This window comes from Anabrus simplex, chromosome 14 (assembly GCF_040414725.1).
Source record: "Anabrus simplex isolate iqAnaSimp1 chromosome 14, ASM4041472v1, whole genome shotgun sequence".
In the NCBI taxonomy this organism is placed as follows: domain Eukaryota; kingdom Metazoa; phylum Arthropoda; class Insecta; order Orthoptera; family Tettigoniidae; genus Anabrus; species Anabrus simplex.
In genome coordinates this window covers 78,410,223-78,430,573 of record NC_090278.1, presented here as the reverse complement: position 1 = coordinate 78,430,573, position 20,351 = coordinate 78,410,223, and the positions used below count along the sequence as shown (strand labels likewise).

General features: G+C 38.3%; 1 protein-coding gene across 1 annotated transcript in view; it reads left to right on the top strand.

Moving 5' to 3' along the window:
• Positions 1-19,486, top strand: part of LOC136885403 (zinc finger protein 140) — a 63,076-nt gene extending 43,590 nt beyond the window's left edge. Inside the window, exon 8 of the mRNA XM_068230331.1 lies at positions 17,102-19,486. Coding sequence (XP_068086432.1) covers positions 17,102-18,368 — 1,267 coding nt within the window. The 3' untranslated portion in view covers positions 18,369-19,486. The remainder of the gene's footprint in view (positions 1-17,101) is intronic.
• The last annotated feature ends 865 nt before the right edge of the window (positions 19,487-20,351 follow it).

The window sequence follows — 20,351 nt, the reverse complement described above, 5'->3', positions numbered from 1 at the left end:
AACACTGAAGTGATACACATTAATCAGGTGGGGACCAAAGTAAGAAAAAACATCATATAATGCGACGAGATGTTGAAAATATGATAAAACCTAATCAGGGTGAAATAATATGAATATACCATCAAGGCAAAATGCTCAGCCAAACGGTAACCATAGTAAGGAAGATACTACCGCAAAGGTAGGGTAAAAGACAGAATTAATCAAGATAAAGCAGACATAGTGTCACATATTTACCAATTATAATTAACCCGATGAGCAGTACTGCCGTCACCGGTGAGTTGGCCATGGGGTTAGGGGCGCGCAGGTGTGAGCTTGCATCCGGGAGATAGTGGGTTCGAATCCCACTCAGCAGCTCTGAAGATGGTTTTCCATGGTTTCCCATTTTCACACCAGGCAAATGCTGGGGCTGTACCTTAAATAAGGCCCTGGCCGCTTCGTTCCAACTCCTAGGCCTTTCCTATCCCATCATCGCCATTTGACCTATCTATGTCGGTGCGATGTAAAGCCACTAGCAAAAAAGAAAAATACTGCATCTATTTATGTTCTCTAATCTTTCTGCGATTTCGTTTACTTTTTCCTCGTTAAGTACATGGTTGATAAACTTAACTATAACAGGTATTTTATTGGTCCCGTATTGACATGTATAAGTTTATTAAAGAAACTATTTAAAATAGTTTATGTTAGGTACACCTTTCAGAGCGACACCATCGGATGACACAATATGCCCTAGAAATGACATGGAAGGCTTAGCAAAAGCAACCTTGGACAACTTCACCATTAACCCTGCCTTACGAAGGCAACTCAGGACCTCTTTCAGATGATCTAGATTTTCTTCAAAGGTCTCAGAAAATACGACATCATCAAGATAATGGTATAGTTACTCAAATTTGATGTCGGAGAAGACCCTGTCTAGCAGTCTCGTAAGCACAGCTGCTCCCGTGGGGAGCCCGAAAGGCACGCGGTTGTACTCATACAAGTTCCAATCCATGGCAAAAGCTGTCAGATGTTTAGATTCTTCAGCTAGAGGGATCTGATTATACGCCTGATTGAGGTCTAAGATGGTGAAGAATTTAGCTTTCCGAAACCATGAAAAACAAGAGTGAAGGTCGGGAAGTGGCACAGATTCTAACACCACCTTCCGATTTAAAGCCCTATAGTCAATCACAGGCCTGAAGCCACCTTGGGGTTTTGGAACTAGAAAAATAGGTGATGAATATGCCGACTTAGAGGCGTGAATAATACCGTCTTTTAACATTTGATCTATAATTTCCTTCAGAGCCTTCATTTTAGGTGGAGGTAACCTATAAGGAGGAAATCAGACAGGAATCGAATCCGTAACTTCAATCTTGTATTCAATAAGGTCAGTAACACCAAGAGTATCGGAGAAAACTTCTGGAAACGACTGACACAACTTACGAATACTATCAGCCTGCTCCTCAGGTAGATGTCTAAGGTCTAACAACATCTCATCCTGGGTAGGCGAAACAGATGAACATGACACAGAACTACATTTAAGTAAGGGGATTTTGAAATTACTAGCAAATTTGAAAGTGCACGACTTGCTCTGAATGTCGAGCACTAGACCGGTGTGAGACATGAAATCCGCTCCCAATATAATGGGGCAAGACAAGTGCTTAGCCACAAACAGTTTAACTTTCCAAGTAAATTTAGCAATTCTAATTTTGGCATACAGAAAACCTAAAATTTCTGACGGAGAAGTGTTAGCCGAAATGCATTGAACCGAAGGTGAACAAAAATCAGAAAATTTACAAACAGATTTTAATTTGGAATACCATTCAGCCGAAATGGAACAAACACTGCCTGAGTCTAATAGAGCAGTTACAGGTTCATTATTCAATTCAATTTTGAGAAATGGTACGGGTGCGGGGGAATCCGCCGCAATCCTAAGACATTCTTTAGGGCATTAAAATATGGGGTTGGAAGACTTCCTACCATGTTCCGAGCCTGAGATTTTGGCTGGTTTACTTGGGGCTGAGCCTCAGAAAGATGAGTTAGCCGACTCAGCCAAAGCCACTAGTCACTTTTGATTATTGGTGGAAGTTGCACCCGAAGTTGAGCAGGAGGGAGTGCTATTAGAATTCGGGCAATTCTTGGCCTCGAGATGACCCTGCTCCATTCTTTGCCCCGTTGTATTTGATCAAAGGGCACTTGTTCCGGAGATAGTCTGCAGACCCACAAACATAACATTTGCTGTTACAATGGTTCGGCGAGGTGGAGGCCGAAGATTACTTGAAGAAGGAGGGGGCTCCCTCGCGACACGTAGTGTGTCAGCATATCTAACTCCCTCGGCTGAAACAGCCATAGCTTCAAATTCGGCAAACGTCTGTGGACGTGACGCAAAACACAAGTATGACCTATAGGATGGTGAAATTCCTTCCACAATGGCCTGTACAATTTGATCTTCAGGGAAATGTAGAGCAAATACTCTAGTATAGAACTTACTTCTCAACTTCAACTACGGTTATTTTATCAAGAGTTCCCCCGATAAATACATATAAGAAAATCTTGTATTTCTTCAATTTATCTTCAAGATCAACAAAATGTACACGTCTCCAACATGAAGAACCTTATCGCCGTTTTTAATTCGTCATTTGAACACTGACTTGTTGAATTTTTAACCAACATGAATGAACTTTATCTCATCATCATTATCATATGTTTTAATCTTCGAGCCATTTTATCATATCTTTTAGCTTTTGTATCATCATAACATCAATGTATTTTAATTGTCTTGCCATTTTATCAAATTTTAGCTGAAGATGTTCCATAATCGGAACGAAACATGTACTAGAGATTATATGGTTTATATTATGTAATTAATAAGCCTATTATATAGAAATTGATAAGTATTGGAAGGTGGGAACCTACTCATAACTTAACCTTAGTAGAACTTAATGTCTTGGATGAAGTCGGCAAGATTTTCATCCAGACGCTGTACACGGCTTAAGTACTTTTGTATTAGAGAGGACCTTGCCCTAGCCGGAATGAAGTTTGCCAGAAGGTGTGCATGAAAATCTTCAATAGTTGATTGTTCAGCAATTGCTCTTACTATTTTGTCAGAGAGGACACCAATGGAATAAGGATAAATAATCTGCAGAATTTGACATGGTGAAAGAGAATATACAAGGGCGTGATCTTGGAACTCAACTGAAAAACCTTAGGAATGAAATAACATCACTGGTGGAGTTAACAGAAAACTTAGAAATACCCATGAGCAACATTGCTAATGGGTGAGGCAAACTACTGAACCCGGGTGACATAGTAGGTAAAGGCCTAAGGGGCAGAGAAGCTGTTTCAGAGGGTGCATTATTCAACACAAATGGAGGGATGGATGTACGACGACCTGACTCGGTTTCCAGTGGGGCAGATGTTTGTTGAGTTGCCACGGATTTTCTACCTCCTTCACCCGTGGGAGAATCCTCCTCCTAACTATGTTTACCAGAGTGGGTTGGTCGGTTTTAGGGGTACTGCCCCAGTTAACAATAGGCTAACCTTACTGGACAATTTAGAAAGGTTTTCGAGAAGACCACTAGCCTCCTTCCCTTGAATGTCATTTAACTTAAGAGACAATAGATCAGTAATCCTATTGTAAAAATGGAACAATCTAGCTTGTACACGTTTAAGTTGATTAGGTGATGGATCACCCCCTTCAAAAAAAATAACTACAGATGCTAGCTCAGTAGCATTATCAGTGATCGTGGAGAGAGCATCGTCAATATCTTTCTTCCCCAAGATGGGGATACCAATCGGCAAATCAAGAGAATCTTTAAGTTTAGTGGTATCGGCCGCAACCGTGCCTCCAGATTGAACCTTTCTAATAGTTAATTCATAAATTAATTCCTCTTGCGCAAATAGCCGGGATGGAGGACATTGCGAGGTCCGGACATGATGACAAAAGATTGGCAAATTTAGAAAATAAGAAAGAAAATTCCAGCAACGGAGAAAATTGTTAGAGTTCAAAACAAAAGCAATGTTTAGCCGTCAAAAGGGGCAAAATTGAGACCCATTCAATCATGCTCTGCTACCACTTGTTATGGAATTATCCGTGGAAGGCAGAGGTGAAAGAAGGTGCGGGCTGGAATGGGTCTAACTACAAGGCCGAAAGATTAATTAAAATTTAAATAAAGGTTATATTTTCAATAGACAACAAGATTTAACAAATTTTCACTAGGTGAAATAACAATGAAAATTCAAGTACAATAATAAGTTTACAAGCGAAAACACAAGTTAAGGGGTCTTTACAAATTCTGGGCTTCGAGCCCCAAGTTTAATATTCCTGAGCTCTCAACTCATAACCACAAATTACCAAAGGGCAGGAAACCCCTCATTCAAGGAGCACTTGCTCCCTCCCAACTTTTAACCTCAAACCTCCCAGAGGCACTTTTCAAACACAAGAAAGAGCTGAGCCGCTCTCAATTTTCCAAGCCTATTAAAGGCAATACCAGACTATTACACAAATTGCCATCAAGGCACCACTTACATCAAATGAAACGGGGGTATCTCGTACCCAACCTACTGGGCCTTAGAGGAAAGAACAGATTAATTAAATGGCCCAAAATACCAAGATAAATGGAGGCGCTGCTTGCACTCCTACATGAAACCGTATAAAACCTAAGGGGCACTAGGCCGGTGATACAGGGGCTATTCCCAAACTAGGGAGGTGACTCGTATGAGAAAATTTTAATACATTAAGAGAAGAAAATCGGTTATGAAAACGTAGTCACCTCAAGTCAAAATGAAGGGGAGCTCGAGAGGGTAAAGCACTCTCTATCTCCGATTTACAGTTAAAGTAATAAGAAACTTTTACATAAGCCAGCACTAAGTTACATTTTTCGAAAGGTAGGTTACATTGAAAAAGTTTTGGACCTTCCCCGAGGGTTATACTGCTGAGCTAGCAAGAATTAAAGATGTTAAAAGGCCATTACCTTGTAGAAGAGCTGCTGGCGGGTGAAAGAGGCGCTTTCTGCCTCCTGCTATACTTCCATACACTAAGCTAGATGTTATACAAGTGGCCGAGAGCCAGGAAAATCAGCAGTTTTTATACTCTCGGGGAAGATTTGAGACCTTTCATGAATGATTAAGACACACCCACAGACGTTTATTGGATTGATTACAGTTACACATCAACAATGGGGAAGAAAGACGCCATTGGCTAAAAATTAATGACAGAAATTTACGATTGGCTAATTTAAAAATTGGTGGAAAGAAAGATTAATATTGCCAACCCACAAATGAAAGAACAACATTTAGTAAAGAACAAACTTATGAATACAAAATATCTTCAAGAAAAGTTCTTTCACTTCGCACCAGGGTGCATGATCATAATTTTTGGTAGAGACATTTGTGAGAGAATGTCCACACTTCTTGATAATTAGTAAACAAAAACAATTCGAAATTAACTCAGTGATATCTGATAAACGGTTGAATTAATTCAGTTTTAAAGTTCAGAGTTTCAGCTGTACAGGAGTACTTTAAGGCGGAAAATTCAAATGTGCGGCGTATAGGTGTACCAACCGGTACAAGTTTCTTTAATAAGTACACAGTTTTCAACACCTCTTATCGAGTAAAGAACCAGTTCCTCTCAATTTGTTTATGAGTTTCTACACGGTCTCTCTGTGTGAGGGTTTACATGTGGAAATTGTGTAACAAATCACATACAACTTCCCTGTAAGGCTCTGTTTTCACCATAATTATCGTACATAAATACCCATTCCTCTACCATTTATACATGTGGGGGCATTATCAGAATTATATCCCGAAGTAACACTTCACAACTCGAGAACAGTTGGTGGGACAGATCAACACTTAATACACCTTCTAAGCATGGACCTGAACTGTAAATTGCGGGCATTCCCGTGTTGTCGCTGCGCTGTGTAACTGGAAGTGATGAGTCAACAGGAGGCAGATAAATTGGGTGCGCCTGCCGGCTAACCGATGAGTGAAAGTCATTGTAGAAAAAGTCAATGGTACAAGAGTGGACCTATTGCCATTTCATGACAGCATGACAATTTACCTGGTGTAAAATTCCAAGTACAGAAAGAATGCAAAGAGTTCATAACATTACCTAAATATATGTGAAATTGAGAATAAATATAGACAGAGAAACAATTGTATCTCACTAATTTCTGATGTACAGTTTATTTTTATTTATTTTCTATAGACATTCTTTGTATATATATATATATATATGCTTTTGACGTGATATAAATCAAATCTCACTTCCTGCTTAACCCGGCAGAAGACCTAGTTCGATAGCTGCAATCGCTTAAGCACGGCCAGTATCCAGTATTCGGGAGATAGTGGGTTCGAGCCCCACTGTCGGCAATCCTGAAGATGGTTTCCATGGTTTCCCATTTTCACACATGGTGAATACTGGGACTGTACCCTAATTAAGGCCATGGCCACTTTCTTCCCACTCCTAGCCTATCCCATTTTCACCATAAGACCTGTCTGTGCCGGTGCAACGTAATGCCAATTGTTAACCCCTTGACTACCAATTTGATTTGCTGCACCATAACACTGAATACTTATTTAAAATGGAGGCTCTAATACAGAATGTACCATGCGACAAAGAACATGACATAAATCATACAATTCACTACATATATCATTGAAATCTTTTGAACATGTTTAAAAATGTTTAGATATACCTGGAAATCAGTACGAAGCGTACAAACGGTATTGTCTTGCTAAATAAAGGAGTTACAATAATACTCCTCTTCGACCAGTACATCTTTGCGCAGGACTTTTTACTTGTAACATAATAATACATAGCGCAAAATAAGCCTTCAGTTTATTATTGCATGTGTCGAACCACTTATCATCATAAAGTTTATTTTCATAATCTGGCTTTTCTAAGCACTGTTTAGCGTATCTGTTCATTTCTGTTGTAATCATAGTCCAGAATTAGTCGTCAGAACACACGCTAGAACGTCTTATCACTGAAGGTCTCTCCCCCAAATTACGAGTAAGTACAGCACTGAGAGATGATACATTACTAAATTTACAAAAACCTGGTACATTGTCTTCATCCTTCCAATTCCAGTCACTTTCAACTGATTGTGTTCCAGCATCAACATTGTGTCTTTGCGATGTGGATGGCTGAGCTACATCTAACACTTTGTCGGAGTCTACATCACTTTCCGACGTAGATTCATTTTTTTTCGTGAACAATAAATTCCTCTTCATCGCCTTCAGATTCACATGACACTTCACTCTCACCACTTTCGCATAAATAATTACTTATATCAAGCTGAGTCAAATTTTATTGCTGTGCACGGCCATCTTGGCATGGAACTACCATAGTGGAAGACATCCCACCTCATTTTCAAAGATTTCAGCGATTTAAATGCTTAGATGTGGATATTCTTTTAGTAGGAAATCTTAGAAAGTATACAGAATAGCACGCAAGTGCCATCTATGAGTGACATGCCGAACTATGAGCTCAAACAAGCGGGAAATTTCATCATGTCTGAGAGACACGGTTCAGCTGTTTGGTCTCGGCGGAGGACCACGTCTCCGAGACGATGTTAGTCGTCAAGTGGTTAAAAAATAACCCGGCAGTTGTATTGCGGTGTATGAGGTACCCTTTAAAAGAATGCACTGTAACCTACGTTTAATGAACAACAACAAAATTATGAGTGCTTCTTACTGTCACTTGGAAATTTAGGAATTGACACAAAAATGAAAACAAACTCATTGTAATGGATTAACAATGTCTAATAAACAGTAACACAATTTACGCAAGGGAAAATACGGTTCGTTCTTCTTCTTCTCTCACGACTCGATTACATACATCCATACATAAGGATACACCACATGTCATGTACCTATAATGAGATTTTCAGTCCTTACCTCGTGGGCGCTAGTGGCAGCATTGAATTTTTATCTTTTTTGCTACTGGCTCTCCAGCGTTGGGTGCCCTCGAGCTGTTTCACTTCACATTACTGGTTAATTCTCGTGGTACATTTGTCAATTGTTGTCTTATCTGTATCTAGGCTTTTATGAGCTGTGGGGAAAGATTAATCAATTCCTCCTTACAGCCTCTTCCCCTACAATTTACCTCTAATATAATCTTTGCATTGATTGTTGCAACATACAATATTTAGAATGGGAGGCCATCTTATGCTGTTTCTTGCAGCTTTGCATGTTGCATATAGCTCATCATCAGTGTCTGCAGCCCATTTAGTTAGTTGTAGAAAGTGTTCATTCCCACTTCAGCCTTCTGTAATGTAGACACATCAATACTGGTATCATGATGCATTGTGAATAACAATAAAATGGTTTTACCCTTATTAAATAGGAGCATTTACCAATTTGCATATTTTATTAGGTTATGTGCTTTCACCTCCCATGCGAACCATGTGACCTAGCCGCAGTGGGGAGGCTTGCATGTCCCAATGAAGCAGATAGCCAAGACGCAAGTGCAACCATATCGGATGGGTATCTGTTGAGAGACCAGAATAACAAATGGTTAATCGAAAGGGGGTGGCAGCCTTTTGAAAGTTACAAGGGCGGCAGTCTAGATGATTGACTGATATGGCCTTGTAATAATACTCAACATGGCTTAGCTGTGTTGATAGTGCTACACAGCTGAAAGCAACAAGAAACTACAGCCGTAACTAACTCCCGAGGACGTGCAGCTCTCTCTGTATGAATGATGTACTGATGATGGCTTCCTCCCGGGTAAAATATTCCGGAGGTAAACTAGTCCCCAATTCGGATCTCCAGGTGGGAATTACACGAGAAGTGGTGATCATCAGGAAGATGGATACTGACGTTCTGCGAGTCAGAGCATGGAATGTTAGAAGTTCGAATTGTTGTGGTAGGTTAGATAATCTGAAAAGGGAGATGGACAGACTAAAGTTAGGTGTAGTTGGTATAAGTGAAGTACGTTGGCAGGAAGAATAGGATTTTTGGTCAGGCGACTACAGAATTATCAATACAAAATCAAGCAGGTGAAATGCAGGAGTTGGTTTAATAATGAATAAGAAAATAGGGCAGCGGGTAAGCTACTATGACCAGCATAGTGAAAGAATTATTGTCGTCAAGATAGACACCAAACCAATGCCCACCACAATAGTGCCTACTAGTTCAGCAGATGATGAGGAAATCGAAAGAATATATGAAGAGATAGAATATTTAATACAATATGTAAAAGGTGACGAGACACTGGAATGCAGTGGTAGGCAAAGGAAAAGAAGGTAATACTGTAGAAGAATTAGAATTGCGACAAAGGAACGAAAGAGGAAGTAGGCTGGTTGAATTCTGCACTGATCGTAATTTAGTCCTTGCCAATACTTGGTTCAAACACCACAAATGACGGCTGTGTACGTGGACGAGACCTGGACACACTGGAAGGGATCAAAAAGACTTCATTATGATTAGGCAGAGATTCAGAAACCAGATGTTGGATTGCAAAACTTTCCCAGGAGCAGATGCGGACTCTGAACACAATGAAATGCCATCTGAAGTTGAAGAAATTGAAGAAAGGAACGCAAGGAGATGTTATCTAGACTGGTTGAAAGAAAAAAGTGTGATGGATTGTTTCAAAGAACATGTTGCACAAGGACTAAATGAAGAGGCTGAAGGAAATACAATATAGGAAGAGTGGATTGTCATGAAAAATGAAGTCAGTAGGGCTGCTGAAGAAATATTAGAAAGGAAGAAAATATCAACTAAGAATCAGTGGATAACTCAGGAGATACTAGACCTGATTGATGAACAACAAAAATACATGAATGCTAGAAATGAAGAGGGCAGAAAAGCATACAGGCGATTAAAGAATGAAGTGCTAGGTAGGTAAGGAAGAATGGCTGAAGGAGAAGTGCAATGATGTCGAAGGTTGTATGGTCCTAGGAAAAGTAGATGCTGCATACAGGAAAATCAAGGAAACCTTTGAAGAAGGGAAATCCAGGTGTATGAATATTAAGAGCTCAGATGGAAAGCCACTTCTAGGGAAAGAAGACAAAGCAGAAAGATGGCAGGAACATATCCAACAGATATATCAAGGTAGAGATGTAGATGATTTGGTTCTGGAAAGAGAAGAGGCTGTTGATGCTGATGAAATTGGAGTGAGGTCAAAGTTTGACAAAGCTGTTAGAGACCTAAATAGGAACAATGCACCTGGAATTGATGATATTCCCTCTGAATTACTGACTCCCTTGGGAGAAACCAGCATGACAAGGTTATTCTATTTAGTGTGTAAGATGTATGAGACAGAAGAAGTGCCATCCGATTTTTGGCAGAATGTTGTTACACCTATTCCCAAGAAAGCCGGTGCTGACATGTGTGAAAACTACTGCACCATTAGTTTAGAATCTTATGCCTGCAAAATTTTAACATGTATTATTTACAGAAGAATGGAAAGACAAGTTGAAACTGAGTTGGGAGAAGATCAGTTTGGCTTCAGAAGAAATGTAGGAACACGTAATGCAATCCTGACTTTACGTCTGATCTTACAGCATCAAATTAAGAAGGACAAGCCCACATACATGGCGTTCATAGATCTACAAAAGGCATTCGATAATGTTGATTGGACCAAGCTTTTTAAGATTGAAGGTGATTGGGATCAGATGCCGAGAATGAATTATCTACAATCTGTATAAAAGTCAGTCTGCAGTGATAAGAATTGAGGGCTTTGAAAAGGAAGCAGCAATCCAGAAAGGAGTGAGGCAAGGCTGCATTTTATCCCCCTTCTTTTCAATGTTTACATAGAACAGGCAGTAAAGGAAATCAAAGAGGAAATTAAAACCTTGAGATTTGCCGATGATATTGTTATTTTATCTGAGACTGCAGAAGATCTTGAGTAGTTGCTGAATGGTATGGGCAAAGTCTTGGGTAAGGAGTACAAGATGAAAATACTTAAGTCCAAAACAAAAGTAATGGTGTGCAGTCAAATAAAGGCAGGCGTTGCAGGAAATGTTAGATTAGGAAATGAAGTCTTAAAAGAAGTAGATGAATATTGTTACTTGATTAGTAAAACAAGTAACGATAGCAGAAGTAAGGAGGACATAAAATGCAGACTAGCACAAGCAAGGAAGAGCTTTCTTAAGAAAAAAATATGCTCAGTTCAAACATTGATATAGGAATTAGAAAGATATTTCTGAAAACTTTCATCTGGAGCATGCCATTGTATGGAAATGAAACATGGATGATAACTAGCTGAAAAAGAAAGAGAAGCCTTTGAAATGTGGTGTTACAGAAGAATGCTGAAGGTGAGATGGATAAATCGAATCACAAATGAAGACATGCTGAATCAAATAGGTGAGAGAAGATCAATTTGGCTAAATTTGACAAGAAAAAGCGATAGAATGATAGGACACATCTTAAGACACCCAGGACTTGTTCAGTTGGTTTTTGAAGGAAGTGTAGGTGGTAAGAACGGTAAGGGTAGACCAAGGTAAGAATATGACAAACAGATTAGAGCAAATGTAGAATGCAATAGTTACATAGAAATGAAAAGGTTAGCACAGGATAGGTTGGCATGGACAGCTGCATCAAACCAGTCTAGGGACCGATGACTCAAACAAAAACAACAACAACATGCTTTTATTTCAAAATTCCTATTCTGACCTAATATAGCTTTGTAAAATTCATTAAAAGCTTACCTAGCATGGTCCTGTTTTCCAGACATGAGTGGCGTAAGCAGTTTTTGCCAGTATTAATGGATATAACTCCCTTTTAACAATGTTAGTTTGTAACTTGATGTTTTATTCCACTTGATATATATATTTTATACAAATAGGACTGTTTTTGACCTATGACTCAGTCATCTTCAGCTATTCATTTAAACACGTTAAACTAAAATAAGGACACAATCATTATCCCTAGAACTGGCAATGTTAAATCCTGTGGTGTCACCCATATTTGACAGTATTTACGGTGGTAAGAACGGTAAGGGTAGACCAAGGTAAGAATATGACAAACAGATTAGAGCAAATGTAGAATGCAATAGTTACATAGAAATGAAAAGGTTAGCACAGGATAGGTTGGCATGGACAGCTGCATCAAACCAGTCTAGGGACCGATGACTCAAACAAAAACAACAACAACATGCTTTTATTTCAAAATTCCCATTCTGACCTAATATAGCTTTGTAAAATTCATTAAAAGCTTACCTAGCATGGTCCTGTTTTCCAGACATGAGTGGCGTAAGCAGTTTTTGCCAGTATTAATGGATATAACTCCCTTTTAACAATGTTAGTTTGTAACTTGATGTTTTATTCCACTTGATATATATATTTTATACAAATAGGACTGTTTTTGACCTATGACTCAGTCATCTTCAGCTATTCATTTAAACACGTTAAACTAAAATAAGGACACAATCATTATCCCTAGAACTGGCAATGTTAAATCCTGTGGTGTCACCCATATTTGACAGTATTTACTTGTCTACGTAAAATACAAAATATTCGTAAGTTATGAAATAAATCTATATATCTATGTAAAGCTAATACACTGTGGATTGTCGTGGTGACACACCATTGCATAAATATTTTGTCTAGAAAAATGTATAGTCTGTTCAATAAGTGTAATTCCTAAATTCAAAATAATAATAATACAACTTTCGATCATATGTACACAAAACTGGTACATGTCACAAACAGATATGTACAGATTGTCAATAATGTATCTTCAATGCACTGGCGAAGGTTTCATTACTCTGAGAGGTATATTCTTGAAAATATTAGGGAAAACAAATTGCCATGCAATCATTTGGAAGCATTACTGAAGACCACGATATGATAGGTTGCTTTATGTGAGGATATCATTACTTTCACTTTGCAATATATGCGAAGAAGTAGCTGGTAACATTCCAAATTTGACTCTGAATCTGTGAGTTCATTCTCAATAACCTCAATGGATGATCCCAAAAGAGGAACTTCCTCCTGGCCATGTCACAGATTGGGTGAATTGGAGAGCATTGAATAGACTGCGCTCTTGTGTTATGCGGTGTAGGGTAAACCAGAAGAAATAAGGTTTCGAAGTGGACAGTACCTTGTGTATATGTGGAGAAGAGCAGACCACAGCCGATTTGCTGCAGTGTAGTTCATGCCCATTCAGCTGCACAACAGAAGACCTGGTTAAAGCGAGGCCAAATGCACTTGATGTTGCAAGGTTTTGGGCTCGCATAGTTTAATGTGGCTCTTCGCCATTGAAGTATTTATATTATGTTTTATGTTTTTACCTTATCTTTAATTTTAAGCTTATGTATGCTTCTGACACAATATAAATAAATAAATACCTCAAATTCAAATGCATCACTTTCATCTTCTAACAAATTTTGCACTACTTCGTTACTAATTTACTGTAATGAAGTGAAGATGCCATATTTAGACACACACTCTACTAAAAATGCATATAATCCATCAAACATTGATGTATGTGTATATACAGAAGTAAATAACTTGCACCGAATGGAAGACTATGAAATAAAATGAAATAGAGTAGCAGAGCAGAGCTAGTTAAGGTTTGTTTACAAACACTACAGAAATGGCACGGAGACCGTTTGTCGGAGAACTGCACTCATTTATTTTGGTATAATTGCGCTCAAAGAGGTTGTATTGATAAATGAAACTAAACTCATGGCTGCTATGGATATCGAGAATGACAAGAAGTAGACTGCTATGACATCTTTGAAGAAACGCGGAAATTACAAGAAGAAATATGAACATGTCGAATAATTACAGTGCCTTTTATTATAATTGTTTAGCTTCATTATCTGTATTGATGATTCTAATAATTGCTAATATAAAGATATGAACTTTCCACCTAATCAATACATTTATCTTTTATAAGGTACTTAAAACACCTTTACATAACAGTCCCGGTTTCGACCCTATTTGTGGGTCATCTTCAGCTGCTAAAGAACCTTCGTCTTAATAAAAACAACACACAATATTGAAACATTACTTATCCTAATTATGAATGACTAATGCTAAATTACAATGATGTGTTGTGGTAATAAAAAATGCTTCAAAGAGTTGTTTGAATGTCAGAAATGTTCACCAGTTTGTTATGACACTGATCTTGATGTTCACTCATATACTCATTTATTCAAACTAGTGTTGCAATGTTGACACACTTATTTTAAATTACAATCATCTTAATGTTGAGTTAATAAAACATTACTTACCCTAAATGTGAATGACTAATGCTAAAATACAATAATGTGTTGTGATAAAAAAATATGCTTGAAAGAATGGCTTTGAAAGTCTAATATGTTCACCAGTTCGTTAAGACACTGTTCTTGATGTTTTTAAATTAAAAACATCTTAATGTTGAGTTATATGGTACGAGTACTGTATTTTATAAAGTCCGCGTCAGTAGGAGATGTCTGTTGATAAGCTTGTATGATTGAAAACAAAATCAGTACCTTTATTTCTTATAAGGTACTTAAAAAACACTTTTACATAACTTTTCTGGTTTCTATCCTATTTGTGGGTCATCTTCAGCTGCTGAAGAACCTTCGTCTTAATAGAAAATAAAAGTTAATAATAATAAATAAGAACAAATGGATCACGTCAGTTAAGTCGGATATGGAACAACTAGGTATCCCACTGGGACAAACTCATGACCGAATACTGTTCCGTCAAGCCATCTGACATGGTGTTTTCACAATGTCCCTTACAAGTAAGAAGATTACATGAACTAAGTGGACAGAACAGAGAAAGCTGGCTCATAGTCAGCAAATGAAGGAGTATTGGAAGAAGAAGAAAGCAACAACTTTACTGAAGAGTAGATATGAGCCTCGAGGTCCTCAGTGGGCCTAAACGACAAAGAAGAAGAAGATATCATAAAAACTTAAAAGCTTGTCGTGTGTTTTTAACAGCAAATTTAAAATCTTCTTAAGCTTAGCTCAGGGTCGAGTTGTTGGGTTTGATGTTCCATTAACTAAGCTGTGAATGTTCCACTTTAAAAGGGTGAACTGGTGAACATTTTAGACTTTCAAAACTATTCTTTCAAGCATATTTATTACCATAACTCATCATTGTAATTTAGCATTAGTCATTCACAATTAGGATAAGTAGTGTTTTAATATTATGTGTTGTTTTTGTTACGGAGTATAGTGGATGTGCAGAGGTGAAAGAAGGTGCGGGGGTGAACAGGTCTCAAACTACGAAATTAAAGTTAAGATAAAATTTAACAAGGTTATATTTTCTTTTCAAGATTAAGAAATAACAAATAGAACAGGTACTCAGTAGCCAAAACACAATTCGAAAATGTACAATTACAGTGATTACAGGATTTGGGCTCCGAGAGCCAGACACACAATTCTTGAGCTATAAGCCCAACCTTACAAAATATAGAATTCAACAAAGGGGCAGGAGACCCCTATCATGCCCAGGAGCACTTGCTTCCAATTACACAGTAAAGCCTCCTCGAGGCGCGCAGAAAACAAAATATTAGAAAGAGCAACCTGCTCTTAAGTTCGAGCCTATCAAAGGCCACACCAAACTCCACTTTCAAGTTGTCCTCCAAGGACATGAAAACAGGGGTAAAAATACCCAACCTACTGAGGCCTATTAAGTAAAGAAAACAGGTCAATTACATGGCCTCTAAAATACCAACTTGAGAGGAGGCGTTCTAGCACTCCTAATACACTTTATATAAAACCTACTTGGCACTAGGCCGTTACTGCAAGGGCTAATCCCATACTAGAGAGGTGACTTATAGAAGAAGACAATTTACATTACATTAAGGAAGAAATGGTTGAGAAAATAAGTTCACCTCAACGCAATATGAGTGGGAGCTCGAGAGGGTTAAGCACTCTCTATCCCAATATGTAGTTTAAAAGATAGAATTGATACTAGGTGTTTTTACATTTTAGGGGAAAAGTTACATGGTAGAAGGGCTTCGGACCTGCCCCAAGAGTTAAACTGCTGAGCTAGCAAGAAAAGAAGTTATTAAACGGCCATTACCTGGTGGCTGAACTGCTGCCCGAAGAAAGAGGCGCTTCCCGCCCCCTGCTACGTACTTTACACACTGATAGATGTTACCGAAGTGGCGCGGAGACCCGAAAATCAGCAGTTTATATACCCTCGGGGAAAGTTCGAGGCGTTTCAGGAATGAGAACACCCGCCCACAATCATTTTATTGGCTAACCACGAAAACCCCTACACAAGATGAAAAAGAAACACATTATTGGTGGAAAATTAATTACAGAAATTCCTCATTGGTTAAATTCAAAACCGGCGGAAAGAAAGGGTTAATATTGCCAACTTAATCAATAACTGAAAGAAATTTAACAAAGAACAAACTTATGAACACAAAATTTCTCCAAAAACATAGTTCTTTCACTTCACACTAGGGTGCACAATTGTAGTTCTTCAGTAGTGCCATCTGGAAGAGAATGTCCACACTTCTTACTACAGGCAAAACAAAAATACATCGAAAACGACCCAGTTCAGAAACTTCAAAATTTACAAGTAGTGACATCTTCTGAGAAACTTGAAAATTAACACAGTAGATAAAGTTCAGACTTCCTCCAGTAGAGGAATTTCAACTGGCGCAATGTTTGAATTAGCGGAGCGGAGGTGTACTGCCCGGTACAGTTTCTATTAAGACAAAGGTTCTTCAGCAGCTGAAGATGACCCATAAATAGTGTAGAAACCAGTACTGTTATGTAAAGGTGTTTTAAGTACTTTATAAGAAATAAAGATATTGATTAAGTAGAAAGTTCCTATCTTTATATTTGTGATTCTTTTAATTACAATGCCACTACAGCACGGATCAAAGTGTCAAATATTCGACAGTTGCTAGTTCTAGGGTTAAATAAAATGGGGTCTCTAAACCCTAAAAAGCAACTTGCAAAAAATATATGTATATTACATTCCCCTGAAATACTTTTAAGTTGACTTACGGTAAATCATTTGAAAATGAATGAATACCGTCACAAGTTTTCTTGCTTCCTGCGAGTTTGATATTTCTTCTGCTTCCTTTCTGAAAGAGAAAGAAATTATATATATCAGCTCCTGGATCTAAAGCTTAATTTTAGGCAGCACTGAATGTGTTAAGAGTTATCTCAAGAAATTGACTACCTTCCAAGTGATTATTGTTGTCTTATCCATTGCAGGGTGAACCAGAATGAGGCTCAGAAACAAGGAAGCACTGGTTACTCAAAGGATCTAGGAGAATCTTCTTTCCAACAAGTTGGTACAAATGCTCATAATTACATCACCCCAAGAGATGGTTTATGTATTGAAACTTCTGGAACAATGAAAGACATGCACCATGCAGGTGAAAGTCAGTCCTCATTAGGTCAAGATTTCAAATCTGAGGGGTGGATATTTCCTAACACTGACCAAGCGACATATTCCTGCAATACATTAGAAATGGGTCACAGTTCTTACAGACATGAATATAACGACAATACAGAATGTAAGGAAGATTATTTTCAAGACGGTGATGGGGTATTTCAGAATGAACGAGATGAATCCCATGTGGCTGAATCTCATTCTGAGCATCCACCACAGACAACTTCCTTGACCTCGCATGTGGAAAAACATGCCTGTATGACGTGTGGCAAGACATTTACTAGCATTCCCACTCTCCAAATTCATCTTCTAACTCATGGGAATTCCGAACTTTATTATTGTGGTTTCTGTGACAAGACTTTTGACATGGTACCTTCTCTCACACAGCACCTTCTGACACATGCTGGCGACAAGGTAGTTACCTGTACAATATGCGAAAAAGTCTGTTCGGGCAGACTGGATCATGAAATTCACATGGAAACACATGCTAATGGTGCACATTACATTTGTTCGTATTGTGGAAAAGCATATCAAAAATTCTTTAATCTTCTGTGTCATATTTCTACTACTCATCCAAAGGACAGAAGATACACCTGCAAAATTTGCGGAAAACGATTCTCTAAATTTAGATCGCTAGAGTTTCATTCAATGATGCACACCGGTGAGAAAAGTTATTATTGTACCACCTGTGGGAGCAAATTCGTTCGGAGAGCTGCCTTAGTAAGACATTTGGCTATTCATGGACGAGTTAATCCTCATGATTCCACGCATAGTGGAGTGGTTATTTCTGAACCGTTATCTGTTCATAGTCATGAATCATCAGATACTAAAGGGAAGGGTCTATATTGTACATTCTGTTCAAAGGTATTTAGGAGCCAATATACCTTGAATCTACATATGTTAACGCACAAAGGTGGAAAACTGCACATATGTAGGTGGTGCGGAGAGGCCTTCCGCATACCTTCAGATCTCCGAATCCATTTGTTGACCCACACAAATGAGAAACCATTTCTTTGTGTCGCCTGTGAATTGCCTTTTTCACTACGGTCTAGACTTCAAGCTCATTTATATACCCACATTGAGTAAAGATTTCTTCACGTATGACGCTTATAGTTGCACCCACCATGGAACTTGAGCCCTAATTGGCCCTGGCCTATCAAGCGACCCTCGCTAGTGTGAAGGCATGCAGAATATTGTCATGTGATTGGCATAATGAATTCTCATGACTGTCAGTTTTGGATTTCTAGAGCAAGGCTGTTGTTTTTCATTGAGAATGCCTGAATTATTCGTTATTATGTAGGCTGAGTAGACCTCAAACCAGCCTTAATATCCAGATGAAAAGATCTGGGTGAGAATCAAACCTGTACCTCACGGTTAGAGACAGGCTCATTGACCCTACCACATGGAGTCAGCCAACTTTCAAACACTTGTAGCAAGAAATACAAATTCAATGTTGATGGTTTCCATCTTGCTGGAATAATAAAGCAAATTAAGTTTCTCACATATATTTACAATATGGACATTTATGATCTGGGTTCCTTTATTTTCTATACGTTTCATGTTCTTTTTGGGAGTTTAGCTGCAATTGCGCATATTACTTTACAAGTAATGTTAGTTTTATCTTTTACAGGCTCAGATATACTTACTATGCATAGTTTTAACAGTTAACTGACTTTGCATGCTGAGGTTTAGTCCTTGGTAGCAACTTCTTGATATTTCATGACCAAGTATTGCAGCTCCTCATCCTTACTGGAATATTAACCAGTTGAAACAAGAATGCAGAACCTACACAGAAGTGTCTAACAGTTTTGAGCTGCCTTTAGGAAATATGATGCCTTTAAAAAAACATGTTCCTACCATACACATATCTGTGGACAGAGTCTGAAAGGGATCTTTTTTCTGCTTTCTTAAGTAGAAATGTATTGGACAGTTGCGAAATGTGATAATCACTTGCAATTTTACGGATAGTTATACTCCGTGCTAGTCATTGCTTCTCCTCCAATCAGACATCACTTAAATAAACCCCTACACTAAAGACTCTAAGCAGTAAATCTTTCTCTTGCTGTAGATGTATGTAATAGTTGTATTTATTCATGGAATATGATGGCCAATTACAATGCAGTTAACTGATAAATTTCAGTTATTTACAACTTGTATCTATTTATTGCTTTTCCCAATTGCAAAATGCTGGCCCCTCTTTGTATTGTGCTTTCAGTCTGATGTGTCTGTGGATTTTCTAGAAGGTGAAACTAGAATGTTTGCATTCTGGCCATACCTCGAAGGTATTGGAACCTCATCACCAGGTATATAAAAGCAGGCCCATTCCAAACAAGAACAATGTATGTTGTTGAGTGTGTTGTTGGAGTAGTGACTCTTGATAGAGTATACCGTAAAGAAATTTGGGTAGATGCTCCACCTAATCAACACTTCAATATAAAAGAAATGTTTATTTCATATCGTTAGACCAGTTTCAGTACCTGTGGTACCATCTTCAGTAACAGACATGAAACAATTTTAAAGAATAAATTAGCAATAATATGAAAAAAGCCTTCAAATTTTCTACGTATACAAAAATCATTAAGTAATCCCATCTATCCGGAAACTCAGTCTAATGAAACACAATTAAAAACATCACAAGGACATTAGAGGTACAACATGCACGTTATTTAGAGGGATGTACAGTACTAATACACCTATTTAACAAAGTTCATGATTCCTGCATTGTAAAAAGTTGTGAGGTAGGACTTTAAACAGAGATGCTCACGCTGAGCGTCCTGTCCTACGGGCGCCCAGCAGTGTAAGTGGGCAGACAGGCAGGCGATGAGCGTATCCTTTTCAACTAGAGTGATGTGGCTACGTCACAGGCCGTGAAGTTTGGGCGAAGTTCTCCCAGTCCCTTTTAATCACTGCAGCAATACCAGAGTTTGAAATTAAGGCAGAAAATAATGAAGTAAAGAGGGCAGAAATCCACATCATTTTCAGTTTACATTGTAAGAAGTTATCTATGCTCATTGCAGTTTATATATAATGACTGGATACAGTAAAGATAGGTCTACGCTCTCAAATATT